General features: G+C 33.9%; 1 protein-coding gene across 2 annotated transcripts in view; it reads left to right on the top strand.

The window, feature by feature from the left end:
• The window catches only part of grb14 (growth factor receptor-bound protein 14), a 37,866-nt gene extending 23,090 nt beyond the window's left edge, over positions 1-14,776 (top strand). For both annotated transcript variants that reach the window (XM_066687788.1, XM_066687789.1), the window contains 12 exons: positions 332-488; positions 5,592-5,713; positions 6,615-6,689; positions 7,087-7,224; positions 7,933-8,043; positions 8,555-8,650; positions 9,072-9,134; positions 10,183-10,299; positions 10,409-10,478; positions 10,637-10,724; positions 11,403-11,496; positions 12,024-14,776. In XM_066687788.1, coding sequence (XP_066543885.1) covers positions 332-488; positions 5,592-5,713; positions 6,615-6,689; positions 7,087-7,224; positions 7,933-8,043; positions 8,555-8,650; positions 9,072-9,134; positions 10,183-10,299; positions 10,409-10,478; positions 10,637-10,724; positions 11,403-11,496; positions 12,024-12,170 — 1,278 coding nt within the window. In that variant the 3' untranslated portion in view covers positions 12,171-14,776. The remainder of the gene's footprint in view (positions 1-331; positions 489-5,591; positions 5,714-6,614; positions 6,690-7,086; positions 7,225-7,932; positions 8,044-8,554; positions 8,651-9,071; positions 9,135-10,182; positions 10,300-10,408; positions 10,479-10,636; positions 10,725-11,402; positions 11,497-12,023) is intronic.
• Positions 14,777-15,561: the final 785 nt, after the last annotated feature.

Here is a 15,561-nt window from a genome sequence, read left to right as displayed (position 1 = left end):
ACTTTGCCTCTGTATGATTGCAAAGTGTTTTGTGAATTCAGGCTCTAAATGTGAACTTATTATTTTGTGGGTTGTAAGGGACTGACAGTGTTGAAACAAAGTTAATATAGGCCTGGAATTCGCATCAGGTAAGAATGGGATTTTAACTACATAAATGGCCTCTGTCATTGTGTGCTTATTAGAGCAATAGATGGTAAAGATAATATTATGACAAAGGGCAATCCCCAACTGATATGTGTGTGTGTGTGTGTGTGTATATTTTTTTTCTGAATTTATGTATGTATTTGTTTGGTTATTCATTTAAAAGTCTATATTCATGTTTTAATTGCAGGTAATCAAAGTGTACAATGAAGATAACACAAGTCGAGCGTTAGAAGTACCAAGTGACATCACCGCTCGAGATATATGCCAGTTGTTCATTCTAAAGAACCATTGCGTCGATGACCATAGTTGGACACTTTTTGAACACCTCGCCCACTTAGGCATAGGTAAGAACTTACAAATTAATAACATTTTGTGTCTATCTGCTTCATTATTAATACTTCTAGCACATATGTTACAGTGACTGCTATCATGAGATAACTACGTGTCAGGCCAAGTGACTGCACTAAGCAAATGTGGCAAAACCTCCTTGAGTCCAATAAAAAGCCTTCTGCTTCAAGAACCAGTCAGATATACTGTTAATTAAATTGTGTGTGTGTGTGTGTGTGTGTATATCTATATCTATATCTATATATCTATATATATCTATCTATCTATATATATATATATATATAAATAAATACCAATTTAATTGACAATAAGCTTGTTGACTATTATTTGCTATTAATTTGTCTTTCATCATAGGAATAATGGAAAAATAATACATATATATATACATACAGTAAATCTCGTGTTTAACATAGGGGTTATGTTCTTGAATTATACCATGGATATCAAAACCATGTTGTGCAAGGGATTATGGGAAATATGGAGTAAGGGGTCTCGGCCTCTGAAACATATGTATATTATATAAAGCTCAAGATAAAAAATAAACAAGTATAGTTAATATATATTATAGGAAATGGCATTTATTTATACCTATTGCACATATAAAGTGTGATACCATACTGTTCTGTATAAAATGTTTGTGAAGGGCTCGTGTTTTCACTGCGAGACTCATGGCACCACTGTGAGAGAAGCGTGAGCCCATCGTGATCTCTGTTTCATATAGATCTTTGCATTTAAAAGAAAAAAACACTGAAATCTTCTGCATCACTGTGGAAACACATCATCGAATCTTATAAAACAGATGTCTAAATATAAATCATGTATACTCAAAACCGTGTTAACCAAACCCATATATATATATAAATAAGATGTGTATTCCAGTTAGGAGACTACATCAAGTTTTATTGCTCGTCATCTATTTTTATGATCATCAATGTATGAGTTGTATCAATGTGTGTTAAATACAGGATCAGGTTTTGAAATATCCTAACACTTTCCATAAATGTTGCTAATTTTTAAGTTTTTAAAACAAACAGAAACAGCAACATTGCAGTAATCTTCCAGTCATTCACAAAAATAATAAAAATACACAATTTATAAATTTAAATGTTTCCAGACTCCATGTTTCTTTGTGTACACTGGCTGGTTCGGTTTCCAGAAGCATGGAGTCTTGTCTCCTGAAGTAGACTGGGCTACTGTTTTAAGAAACAAATGGAAGACAATTTGCCTTTGTCCTGTCAGGAAACCGTCTGTGAGTTCGATCATCAGTAATGTGACTGCAGGACAGCAGCATACAGAAGATGGCATGGTTTGAAGTCCTGCTGCAGTTCATATTTTTATTAATATTAAAAGCAAACTCATAACAACCAAAAGTAAATAAAAAGGAAACATCTTGTACCTTGCTGCTATGACTGTATTTGATAAGCACTAATAATATTACTTATACTAATACTATTTTCCAAAAAACATAATGCCAACAAACCAAACTTATCCAGTCAGTAATACACAAATCAATTCTCTGATCTGTAAGGAGAGCAGGGTCCGGGGCCTGGGGCCTGACTTTTACTGACACCCACCACAGTAGTGTCATTTACCCATTATATTGCCTGTATTGGAAATTTTGTCTTGTTTGGGAAGGCCAAGTGCTGTAGTAGTGTTTGGAGGGAAAAGGAATACATTGTTTTCATTACCATAAGTAATAACATTATGGGCAAGACCAAATCAAAACTTTTAAATGTTTTACCATATCATGTTTTGATCTACAAATAATATTATAAAGTGGCTTTTAATAACACATTAAACTACCGGGTACAAATTTGTATTTTGTGATTCGCGTGTAGGTCACATGTAGAAATTTTGATTTGGTTCGAATTTAAAAAATCCAGTGTGATTAATTGACTAAATTGATGATAGAACTGTGATTAGTGTAGTTAACATAAGGTCTGTGGCATAATAAACCCATTTTGTTAAATTATTTTTTAAATATTTTAATAAATACTGATATAACATGAATATGTATGTAGCCTATGTATAATATTTTTGTAATTACAAACAGGAACCACAGGGAGCACATTTTTGTAAGTGAAATATGTTACACACTATTATTTTTGCCGTATTTATAATGTAACTTATATCTGCTAACTATACATGAAACTATACACAAAAGAGAACTTGAGTTATTTAATAAGGGTGATATGGCATTCAATTAGTATATGTCTGTTCAAAAATAAGCTTCAAATAACATTAATCAGAAAACCTGGACAACTGACAGCACTACATACAGTCACCAGTGTTGGATTACATTGTATTATGTAATGTTGATTTATTTGTGTATTTATTTATTTAGATAGTTAATAACCAGTATAGGTTGGAAAATAATATCTGTGAGTGCAGCCTTTCCCAATTTTTTTGTAAAACTGCTGAGCTGTAATATCTTATTGCCAGGGTGCAAAAGATATGTGTGTCTATAAAACAGAAAATAAAATCTATACATATTTATAATGTGACATTTATTTTTGCCCAAAACATGCTGTTTATTATTATAATTTCAACTCTTTGTGTACATAAGACATGGAAGCTATATAATAAGTGCTGTGTTTAATGAACAAGTGTGTAACTTCAGTACAAAATAATTAGTACCTTGGAATACATCAATGCCAAATAATATAGAATACCCATTAATTTTACTACAACACCCTTGGCCTGTGTGTGTGTGTTTGTCCAGGTCAGTATGTTTGTTAGTCAGTTTGTGTGTGCAGTGTGTATGTGCCGACTTCTGCTTTGTAAATAGAGACTGTTAGACCTCCACTGTACCAGAATACAATGAGCTTAGTGGGTGAGAACAGGGTTTACTCTGAATAACCGTCACTTCTCAGTCACGACTGTCATTGTGTTGCAAAAGGCCAGCAGGATATATAGCAGGAGATGGAGTGGAGGGAAAGCCTTCTAGGGAAGCATTATGTTATATACTGAGATACCATATATGACTGTTATATAATTATATATTCAGTTATTTAAAATAAAGGCATTTGCAATCATTCTATTTACTATTATTGGAATTTTAATGTTATTTCATCAGATATAGGCTACATAACATAAATTAAAACAAACACATCTATTCTAACTGGTAGCCAAATTTGCATGTGGAATGGTTGAGCAGATTTCAGACAAATGTTAATTGCAGGTAATAAATCATCCAATTTCGACTCGTACGCCACTCAAACTTTTCACAAGCTTCTGAACTTTCCTTACGATGGAGGTCTAAGACAATACCGCAACTAGAAAGCTTCACATACGGTCAATACAGAAGGAGGGACGCAACACTACTTTGTCAGTAGTCAGTACTGGGGGGTGTCAGTAAATGCATCAACTTGGTACATCAGCATTGTGGCAACATGAAGGTGTTTGGGAACATTTTATTGTTATATTATCATTAAATAAAATCACAGCAGCAAGGTAGCAATGTTTTTATTTTATTTTATTATGCAGTCGTTACTCTTTAAGCAAATGTATATGTTCATTTAGGGGGTTGACAAAGTAAGTGAGAGTTCAGATGCAATGAAAACCAGATGTCCCTTGGGTATTGGCGATCAGGATTGGCAAGTCCAGTCCCAGTATACCCGGAGATAGGGAGCAGGAAATGCAATTAGCGATGCTAATTTGGTGTGAACCGTAAAACTTTCTTCCTATTAGTGTGAGGGGATAATCAAAGCAACCTGGAAATATGGTGGGTGGTACATTGTATGAACTGAATTTCCTGGGATCTGTTTTAAGCCCTTTCTTATTAGAAAATGAGCAACAAGCTTATTTTTCCAGAATAATTTAATAGACCTGGAGGAATGCATTGTGATTTCCAGCTTGCCTTGACTGTGGACATGCTAAGGGAATTAATTAGCACAGCACAGTTCCAGATGGTTGGCTGCAAACAGCTGGCTTCCATAAATTCATAAAATATTAATTTTTAGTTATAAGAATCAAATAAAGTTTGATACTAATATGAAAGAAAGCCTGCAAAACCATCTTTCATTAAACATGTAACATCACATATATTCATTTTTTTAAGTTATTTGTTTACTAAGAATAATTGTTAAAAATGTTAATAATTAATCTGTTTAGTACAGTGTGCTTTAGGGCACCAGAACAATAATATTGATACACAGCAAGGTATGATATTATATACCAAGGGTCTTGTGTAATAAAATTTAAGCAATATCTATAGTTACGTAATGCTCAAATACCATTGTCCAGACTTTCTAGGCTTGTAAAGAGCATTGGCCATGGCTAAGCATTTGCAAATCCTTCTAGCTTTTGAATGCAATCCAGATTTTATTCCTGCAGATATTGTGACCATATTTTGTGGATGTGTCTTACATCCCCCCATTTTTTATTTTATTTGTTGCATCAATGTCTCCTTGATCTTTTATTCCACACTGAATTTTATTTTCGAAATATTGCGGTGTGATTTCCGACACAGACCTGCATTAATACCTTTGGCAGCTCCTATATACTTCATCACTTAGACATCTGCTTGAGGGATAATGATGACATGTATTTTTGCTTATGTGCCATTGTGAAGCTGCTGAGTTATGAGGACAGTGTTGTAATCTAGAGTTCAGATAAGAGTTGAAACTTGACATCTTCACTTTTCACGAAGATGATTCAAATAACCTGTGTTCTCAGCTGCCATTTAACTTATTTTACCAAGAGTTCCCTCAAATGTACAAAGGTGCACCGTGTTTATGAAACACTTCAGTGTGACTTCCTAAAAAAATCAGGGGAGATTTTTTTTTAGCTCACTCCAGTTGTTTCATATCAGTATTTTTAGTTCAATTACAACAGTGATAATGCTGCATTTAATAGATTTGTTGATTAGTTAGTTAGATTACTTGATTGAATTACTGGTACTGATTTCATTGTGCTGTTTGTAAAGATGGAGTGACATGAAAAGGATTTTCTTAAACCTACATTTTTTGAGGTTGTCTTATCAGTACAGCTCTGCTTTAATCAACATGTTTCTTTTTATACATTCCCATTAATAAATGTAGAATGTAATTGTTTGCTATGAGATCAGTCAGTTTGCAATTATTCTCTTTGTTCTACAGAAAGAACCATAGAAGACCATGAATCTGTAATTGAAGTGCAATCAAGCTGGGGAATGGAAGGAGACAGCCGTCTCTACTTTCGGAAAAATTATGCCAAATACGAATTCTTTAAGAAACCATTGGTAAGTATAGCACATATATTTTAAAGGAATACTGTTCACTAACTGAACTTCAGCAGCTGGTTTTGCTAATTGTTTTGTATGTTGGATTTTTTATACAAACTAAATTGTTGGCCAGCTCAGAGTGAACAAACTAAAGATTGTTCTAATTGTAATTTCAATAAGAATACTTATTAAATAATAATACAAAATATTTACATTTAATTACTTATCTGTTTGCTTAATTGTTAGTGAAATTTAAACAACAGAGAAAAGATTAACCATAGTATGTCAGAATTGCTCAAAGAATCTTAAATAAATACATACATATGGTGCACTCATATTCCTGAATAAAAAAGGGGAAAGCACACCATATAACAGAAGGTGTATAAAACTTTTATACTGTAATTGTATTAGCATTGCACAAAGTCATATTTGTCTTAAAAAACTTAATTCCAGTAGACATAAAGGATTCATTCACACCTCTAAATATTAATTTAATTAAAATACAACAGAAACAAATCTACAGCATTTTGCTCATTGGAAGTTCAGTGGAAGCTTCTGGAACTATATAGAGGTTTCCTGTTGCCCTGGGGTATAGAAGGAGGAAACACACAGAAGACAGTCAGTCGTCGCATCATCAAGTCTGAGAGCTCTCCGAAGACTACAGACTAATGGTCACTGACCTCCACAAGTTGGGGGTTGGCTATAAATCCACCAAAAACTGAATCAACCATTGTCCTTTATTATTACATTTAATGCTTCTGATGCAGTCGTCTTCTACTTCTTCTTAGTAGTTATAGCTTAGTAGCTATAAGAAGCATATTGTGACTATATGAGTATAACTTTTACATTTTAAAAGACCAATATGTAGCTAACTTAGCTTAATACAACCTTCGTAATGTATTTTTCTTCATTTCACCAGGATTTTTTCCCAGAATACATGGTGTCTATTTCAAGTGAAACCAATGGGATTATGAACCATTCACAACTTATAGAGGTATTTATCTTAGATCAATTTTAACATAAGGATCAGAATGAATAAAATATGTATTATAAACATTATATTATTTTAATTTGTTTCCATGATCGCTAAAAAAAAACAAGTCAATTATTGTGTTGTTTCTTCTGAGCTAATTAGCAATATCAGAAATGAATAGAGCAGTTCATCGGGGAGTAGGGGATTATCATATATTTTCAAAAATGTTTTTTAACAGATTATAAAGTAACCTTAAGAAATAGATAAAATATATAATTATTATTTATTAAGTATGATTTTAGATATTATTTAGAAAATATTATCTTTAAGGTAAATGATTATAATTGCCCAATTGCCTATTGTCTAATATTTTTTTTCAAATAGTTTATGTATGTTGATAATAAATTCCACTCCACAGACATTTCTCAATTCCAGTACTTGTCCTGAAGTCCATGGCTACCTACATGCTAAAGAGCAGGGGAGGAAGTCATGGAAGAAATTTTTCTTTGTTTTGAGACGGTCTGGACTGTACTTCTCAAACAAAGGGACATCAAAGGTCTGTGAATGCCATTTATGTCTGATGATATTGTCGTATTTCGGGGGTGACTCGAACCCTGTTCTCCTGCACCACAGTGCAGCAATCATACTGCATCACTGAAAGGCCCAGGCCTCTTAGCAGGGCTCGAGATCACTACGCTACCCTCTGACACACGCTACAATACTAAGTAAGAAAACATACACATGCAACTTGTATAGACAATGTATTAGATTTTAGTTCACTGTGGTTTCTTAATGAAACATTCCAGAAAGCTTTTGATGGCAGTGAAGTGCAATTAATATTTGTTGGTTTGGATTCATTGCTTGAATGAAACTTTATGATGCATAACATAGATAGACATTATGAACAAAAGCTTAAAATAAGTTAATAATATTTTATGCAACATGAGTCCAAAACTTTTGTCTAGGGTGATTTCCTAGTAGTTGTCAAACATGTTTGATTGGATTTTACTCATTGAGTCAATTTGCAGGTTCTTAAATGAAAAATGACAATCACTGTGCCAGCTACTTAAAATGTAATTATGTATTTATCTATTTTCTGATGACATACCTGAAGTATGTGTACAGCAAATAGATATGTATTCATACTCTTTCCTGTACATTAGACAGCTTAGTTCTAAGACAACATGGATCTGCATTTCCAATTAAGCCATTAAAATGAATGTACAATATTCAACATATGTATGTATTTATTCATTTTCTGTAGGAACCAAGACATCTTCAGTTCATTGCTGAATTTAGTGACAATGATGTTTATACATTGTTATCAGCCAGAAAGATGTATGGAGCACCAACAGACTATGGATTCTGCATTAAGGTATTTTTGCACAAATTGCATCAGTGTTGAGAAACATATATACAGAACATGTGTATGCATTATTATTATTATTATTATTATTATTATTATTATTATTATTATTATTATTATTATTATTATTATTAATAATAATAATAATAATAATAATAATAACATTTTTGTCACAAAAGCATCTGACTGATGCTGACTTGCTCTGTATTTTGTCACTTTCCTTCCATTAAAGACATATAAAGATAAAGTATTATATAAGAAAGTGAATTTAAAGTCATTATTTTCAGATAATCAAACAAATTACTTTTATACATAACCTAAACCCGCACAGTTAAGGGAAACAGTGTTATATTCTTGTTTGAAGATCTACGAACATTATTATTAAGCAAAGTTCGTGAATTTAAACACCAGTCACCAGTTATTCATTCTTTAAAGTAGGAGAATTTTAGTGGCTTTTATTCCAACAGGTGTTATCGTCAAGATATACTTTAATCCTAAACAATGTGCTGTGGCCTTCCAGCCTAACAAATCAGGAGCCACCAGAGACCTGAAGCTGCTCTGTGCGGATGAGGAGCAGACTCGGACCTGCTGGGTGACGGCCATCCGGCTCTTCAAGGTAAGACTCACAACTCAGGGTCTTTACAACCACTCGGAATTATTGTTTCATGTGCTGCATTTTAAAAAGACTCACCAAATCAAAACTTTGACCTACCCACAGAACGTAAATTACGAACTTGCACCCCATCACGGTTTGATTTATAAGTAGTAGAAAGTGGGTTTTGACAATAAATTAAAATGTGATCGCACACTGGTTTGTACTTTGTGCTACGTGGGTAGGCCAAAACGTTGATTCAGTCTAGCCCTTAGTTTTGATCGTATGCAAGTGCAATAAATTACATTTCATATGTAGAAACATTCTTCCCACAACAAAGTTATTCCTGTTTTCTCCGTCTCTGATGTATTTTTTCCTCTTCCTTTTTTCATCCCTCTGCTGGAATTGTGTTTTGATTACATGTATTTGCATTTTTTATTCCTAGTATGGGATGCAGCTGTACCAAAATTTCATCCAGCCACATCAAAAGCAGAAAGCTTCTCCGATGGTATGTGCCTTATTTGCAGCAATTTATTTTGAATCCATAAAACTGTAATGAAAAAAATACTAAAATATCCAGACTTAGCCCAAATTCTCAAATTGTGCATATTCAGTAACACAAGCTTAATGATTTTGTGGGTTACGTAATCGAGAATGTTCCTTTTAAAAAATTATAATTATAATTCTTCGTCAGTTTCGGGTAATCTAGTGTGAGATATTCCTTTAAAAACGTGGTGGCTACTACAAAACCAGAAAATTTGAGTTTTGAATAACTAAACCACTTTTCCATTTTAGTCTCACTGGCTAGATGAGAGCCACAGTCTTTCCAAAAATAGCTTCTGGATCAGCTGCTCTTAGACTTAACAGCTCACCACCTCTGCTTCTCTATTAGAAACATCTCCAGAGTGTCTCTGGATAAGACAGTAGACTTATGCTAAGGAATAAGGCAAGAAAATCGCACAGCGCCGTCAAGCACTGACTTATTTCTACGATATGAACTATATCATTATGTTGAGACAAGCTCACTTGTTTTGGTTAGAAGAGAGTAAATTCTATTTAAGATTTTGTTCAGATTAGTTTGTTATATTACAATAATGGATACAGGCAATTGTGAGCTGCGGACAAAATATTGAATTAAACAACCTTCTCATTAATCCTAATAAAAGGAAAGGTTTCCACACACTTGCAGGAGACCATTAGGGAGGCAGACAGTGTGACAGCTCAATTCAGAGCCTAATACTTGTGTTTTCCAGCTTTTGATGAATAACTTTCATTAACTTTGTCCATTTTTATTTGTAGAGTGGCTTGTGAAGCTTGTGAGAAAAATGCTCAAGAAGTGTAATACTGTATTGCATTGAAATGTATTAATTGTTAGGCCTAAACCCTTCCTTTCGAAAGTGAAAGTCCCTGTTTTTACCATCAGTGTGCCACTAGATGGCAGTAAAGCATCATAATACAAGGCTTTCTTGTAGAAATGTTTTATCCAGCTTTAATTAATCGAAATAATTTAACATCTTTGAGTGAGAATTGTTGATGATGTGCTTGTTTGTCTCCAGAGAAGTATTTCTGAAAACTCCCTTGTGGCAATGGACTTCTCAGGGCACAAGAGCAGGGTCATCGAGAACCCCACAGAAGCACTTTCTGTTGCAGTAGAGGAAGGACTGTCTTGGCGGGTACTGCATTTCTTAATCCTCTTCCCCCACACACATCTGAAAGGTTACCCGCATTTAAAGGGAAATACCTTGACTGTGTGTTTGAAAATTGAATTGCTTTCTCTCACAGAGGAAAAGCTGCCATCGCCTCAGCTCACACGGAAGCCCTTCTACGTCCCAGAGCCCGACGTCAAACCTGGGTCAGTGAAATAAAGCCACTAATTAGTGTTCAGTAAAAAATAGTTTTTCATCAATTGTGTCTGAAACTTAGAAGTATATTCTATGATAATACATTTCAGGTTCGTAGTTGTACGCATTAACCTAATATGTGTTAGTTTTAACAAGTTATTTCTTATAGCTATCCACAGAGCACATCCCTGGTTTCACTGCAAAATATCAAGAGATGAAGCTCATCGCCTAATCGCGCAGCAAGGTCTTATTGATGGGTAAGAACACTGTCTTATTGTTTTCAATATGTTAACCAATCTAATCAATCCTGCCCCACACCCCCACTGTTGTCTGAATATAATTAGAAACATGTACTTTACAGTTATGTGCTTTTTAAATGGCACTACTATTCTGATGTAACTAGAATTGTATATGTTAACGTTATTCTAATCAAACCGATTCAAAGACTCAGTCCAGCACCAAACCAAATACATCTCACTCTAAATTTTAATCCTAACAAGTATAATGCAAAGACAAAACTCATTGTATCTCTGTTCACAAATCTCATATATGAAAATGACCTTCTGGAAAGTCTTACCCTAAAGGTAAGAGTATGACTGAGCTTGGTTTATGTCTATTTTATGGCATAGCTAGAATTTTCACATTGATTGAAGTGTTCAAAATGTAAGAGATCTAAAGCAGTGAACTGCCAGACTGGTATCTGCTGTTCTTTAAGTGGATTTTAGCACCTGAGTTGGAGACATTTTCATGATAGAGAGCGAGAGAGAGAGAGAGAGCGAGAGAGAGAGAGAGAGAGAGAGAGAGAGAGAGAGAGATTGGCTAAATTAAGCTAAAGTTTGGCTAGTGTTGGGTCTATTTGTATTGTCATCAGGATGTCGTATAAGTATCTTAACCCCCAAATGAATAAATAACACCAATGGTATGTTTTATTTCAGGGTTTTTCTATTAAGGGACAGCCAAAGCAACCCTAAGACGTACGTCCTTTCATTGTGTCATGCCCAAAAAATAAAACACTTTCAGATTGTGCCTGTAAGTATTCACACACAATTATTTTAATGTTTTCAGACAATACTTTCCATTTCTTCTGTTTTTATTGTTTATATGTTATCTGAAGTTTCCTAGTGTTCCATCCTGTTCTTTAAATACTCACAAATGTCTGCAATTAGTGTTTGCAGTGCTTGGTCTGGATTGAATCAAAACGTACAGACCTGCAAATTACAAACTCGGCACCTCATGTATAAGTTGCACAGAATTGAGAAACCACTTGAAACCAGGTCCCGGTGCAGATATTTTCAGGAATAATGATAAGCTGACCTCATCCTTCTTTAAAGAGCCTGTGCTAGGTCTATAATTACATTCAAATATTGAAATATTACAAGAGGCAGGTTTTGATTCTCATTTATGAAATGTTTACATCATTTACAGGTATACTTGTCCCTGTTAGAGATAAATGTGAGGTTTAGACCAATCTTATTTCTTCAACAGGTAATTGTCTATTTTATATTCACTTTATTGCCTTTATAACTTAATCTGTGTCCTTCCTGTGACTTCTGCAGCTTGAGGACGAGGGAGAACTGTTTTATACCTTGGACGATGGTCACACCAGATTCACTGATCTCATCCAGCTTGTGGAGTTTTACCAGCTTAATAAGGGAGTATTGCCCTGCAAGCTAAAGCATCACTGTGTTCGAATTGCTCTTTAATCAGGGCATGCCATTTCTCACATTCATCCGATGTTCTCAAAGGAAGAATCACAGAAAATGAAAGGCATTGTACGCTGAGTACAAACGCACCTTAATTGGAAGGTTTTGAAGATAAATTTGAGCTACACATGTGAAAGCATACAGTGCCTTGGACAAGAAAAGCACTAATATCAATGCAGCCAAATTAGCCTGAAGGTAGTGGTTCATATTTATGGAAACATTGTGATTTATTTTTAATCTTCATGATAAGAACATTTTCCACAAAAAAAGGAAACAATAAAGTATTATTAAAATTAACAATCTGCTTTGGAAACACCAGATTGTGCATTTAGTAACCCGGTGCAAGTCAATAGTATGAGCCAATATTTTGCCTTTTCATTACACATATTAAGTGATGAGTGTGTGTCTTTTTATGAAGGCAGACTGGGTTGGCCTTGTTTGTAGGGGAGAGAATGAAAAGTGTATTGTGAAACCATGGACGTGTAGTGGACATTGTGCAGGTGTGGACAAGCTTTTCAAATTTGACTGTATATAATGTAAAGCATAAGCAATTTAGATATCAATAATTTGCATTTGCTAAGCAGTCAGGACCGTCGTATAATGGGAAGTATTCAATTTTTGTGAATAGTTTGTACTCTTAGTGTTTGCTCTTAAAATTCCTAACCAAAATTGTCCTTAATGCAAGTAGATCCAAACATCTTACTGCATATCCCTATACATGTATTATTGTACCATAACCTGGCTGAGGGACACTCATGAACGAGGGCTGTAGTAAATAATTTGAGCATGAGAGACACTGGTCCACAGGCGTTTTGCAGATGTCTGGAATTTGGGTATTTCAATATCTTGCACTACAGAGGGAGAGTGGTTATTTAACTCCAGAATTACTTGAGTGAATACGGCTTTGCTTGTTGTTTTATCTACATTTCAATGTATTCAGGTGTTTTATAAATGTGATTGCTTTCTTGTATGAGATGCAAGACTGCCAGATGTGGAATGCATTTCATTGCTTGCTATAAAACCTGGATTCCCCCAGCTGAAGTGGAGGAACACAGTGGCCATGCATACAAACTAACTTTATGCTAACTCATACTATGTAAGGTCATGAAGAATGTATTGATTAATATAAACAATACCAAACCGCACAGTTCCTTTTCCTGCTTTCGGATAAGGAGTTTAACTTATTTATTTGGTGCAGATTCAGAACAATATGCTTAAAATAGGGATACATGTTAATATAGGTGTTTTGTCTGTATTTTTTTTAACAATTATTGTACATTCAAATGGATGATTTGCAGGCCTTACCCAAGATTCAGCTAAAGCCTTGTGCAGCACTTGAAGTGGTTGAATGATGATTGCAAGAACATTGCAAGGATTTCAGGAGTTTAAACACATTGATAGATTCTATTTTGAAAAAAGATATATGTATAATTAAAATTATTTTGCATTTGCCAGTTTTGTGATTTGTACTGGTTTGTACTGTAAATAATAATAAAATTAATAACAACACAATACTAATAATAATAATATAGGGGACAGGCCAACCCCCCCAAAAAAGAAAACCAAATCTTTTAAACTTCATCTCTTAAAATAAACTAACAGACTGTTGCACTTCAGAAAGAAAATGAAAATCTTAAGAATATGATGCACTTTTTTTAAATGAGCTGGGTGGGTTATATATTTTCATTAACTAAGATTAGTGCATTGATAACAATAACGAATGTCCGACTGCAATGTTTTGTATAAATCAATGTCAATTTGCACTGTGTGTATTCGGTTTAGTCATTTTTATGTATTCAGAATTGAGCAGCAACACAAGTTTATAAAATGTTTTCCATTCAAAGATATGATTGCTTTTAAATCTTTGTAGAAGACAATATTAATTGCACTGTAGTTGGAACACTGGTAACAATTCTTTCTAATACTAATTATTAATATTGACTGTAAGGACTGTTGAAATATGTTGAAATGTTAAATGCTTGCATTTTTCATCCTTGTATGTCTGGTCAGTTATGCTTTTGCTTACATTTTATATGGACCTAAATAGCCTAAAGTGTATTTAAAATGACCATGTAGTAAGTGTATATATAATTTAATGTCTTCAAATAAGCTTTTCTTGACGTACATTTTTTTTCTACATTTCATCCCTTATATTTGTACACCATCTGCCTTTTCTTCATAGCCAGTATGTTTTTAAATGTAATATTTTTGAAGATATTTAGCCACATTTAATGATCAATCAAGATCACAATTGGCCCCGAAAGCAACATATTACTGGGTCACGCAATTTCTACAGCAGCATTGTTTTTAACACTACCTGCAAAATGTTTACAGGGTTGTGCAAAAATCCCAGTCAAAATAATTTCTATTGAAACATTTTTCTTTTTTTTCCAATTTCTGGTAATATTATGATATAATATTCTTAAATACTTGTCACCAATGTGTGCCAAGATGTTAAGGATTCAAGTACGCCACCATTTGTATTATGTATGTATTTCACTATTCCAATTTCTTTAGAGGCTATTAGTAAACTGATGCTAGTATTGTGTAAAGTAAAACTTGAAATAAAACGTAAAGAATATCCAATAAACTATTTTTTTGCATCAGATGATTTTTTCTCTATCTTTTATAAACAACAATATTAATAATTTATTAACTTTTTTTTCTTTCTCCACAAAGGTTATCGACTAAATTATTATCGATTGTGTGTGTGTTGGGGGTGGTAGCGTGTAAAACTATATGAAGGTTCTATTTTACTTGATTTTGCTTTCACTGGTCACAGAAATCCAGCGCTGTGAAATATAAACGTATTCACCTCAAGCTTTGTTTAACATCATTCGCACACCAGCGCCAGATTGTATTTTTTTCGTCTAACGAGTCCAAATTCCTTTTAGGTTAACTCTGCAGCAGCACTTGTTCCAGTTTATCCCCCAGTCTTTGTAAGTCACTTTGGATAAATGCATTGGCTAAATGATTAATTTTAATTTACTTGAAACAATTGTGCCCCTAATTAAAATTAATAATCTTATATAAATGGCGTCACATTTGAGTTGTTTTCTCCTATGGAGATACAGCTTATTCAGCTAACACCACTATAGCCAGCGTAGGAGTCTTAGATGGATGTGGAAGACTTTGTAAAGAAAAAAGGTGAGAACATTATTCAGCATAGAATGGACTTTTGCAAAAAAAAGAAGTAACCTCTTTAACGTTTAGAAAATTCTATGGAGCCCCCGAGAGGACAGGCTGGGATATATATATATATATATATATGGGAAAAATGTATTTGATCCCCTGCTGATTTTGTACGTTTTCCCACTGACAAAGAAATGATCAGTCTATAATTTTAATGGTAGGTGTATTTTAACAGTGAGAGACAGAATAACAACAAAAA

Source organism: Amia ocellicauda, chromosome 16, assembly GCF_036373705.1.
Source record: "Amia ocellicauda isolate fAmiCal2 chromosome 16, fAmiCal2.hap1, whole genome shotgun sequence".
In the NCBI taxonomy this organism is placed as follows: domain Eukaryota; kingdom Metazoa; phylum Chordata; class Actinopteri; order Amiiformes; family Amiidae; genus Amia; species Amia ocellicauda.
This window is presented reverse-complemented; position numbering and strand designations above follow the sequence as displayed.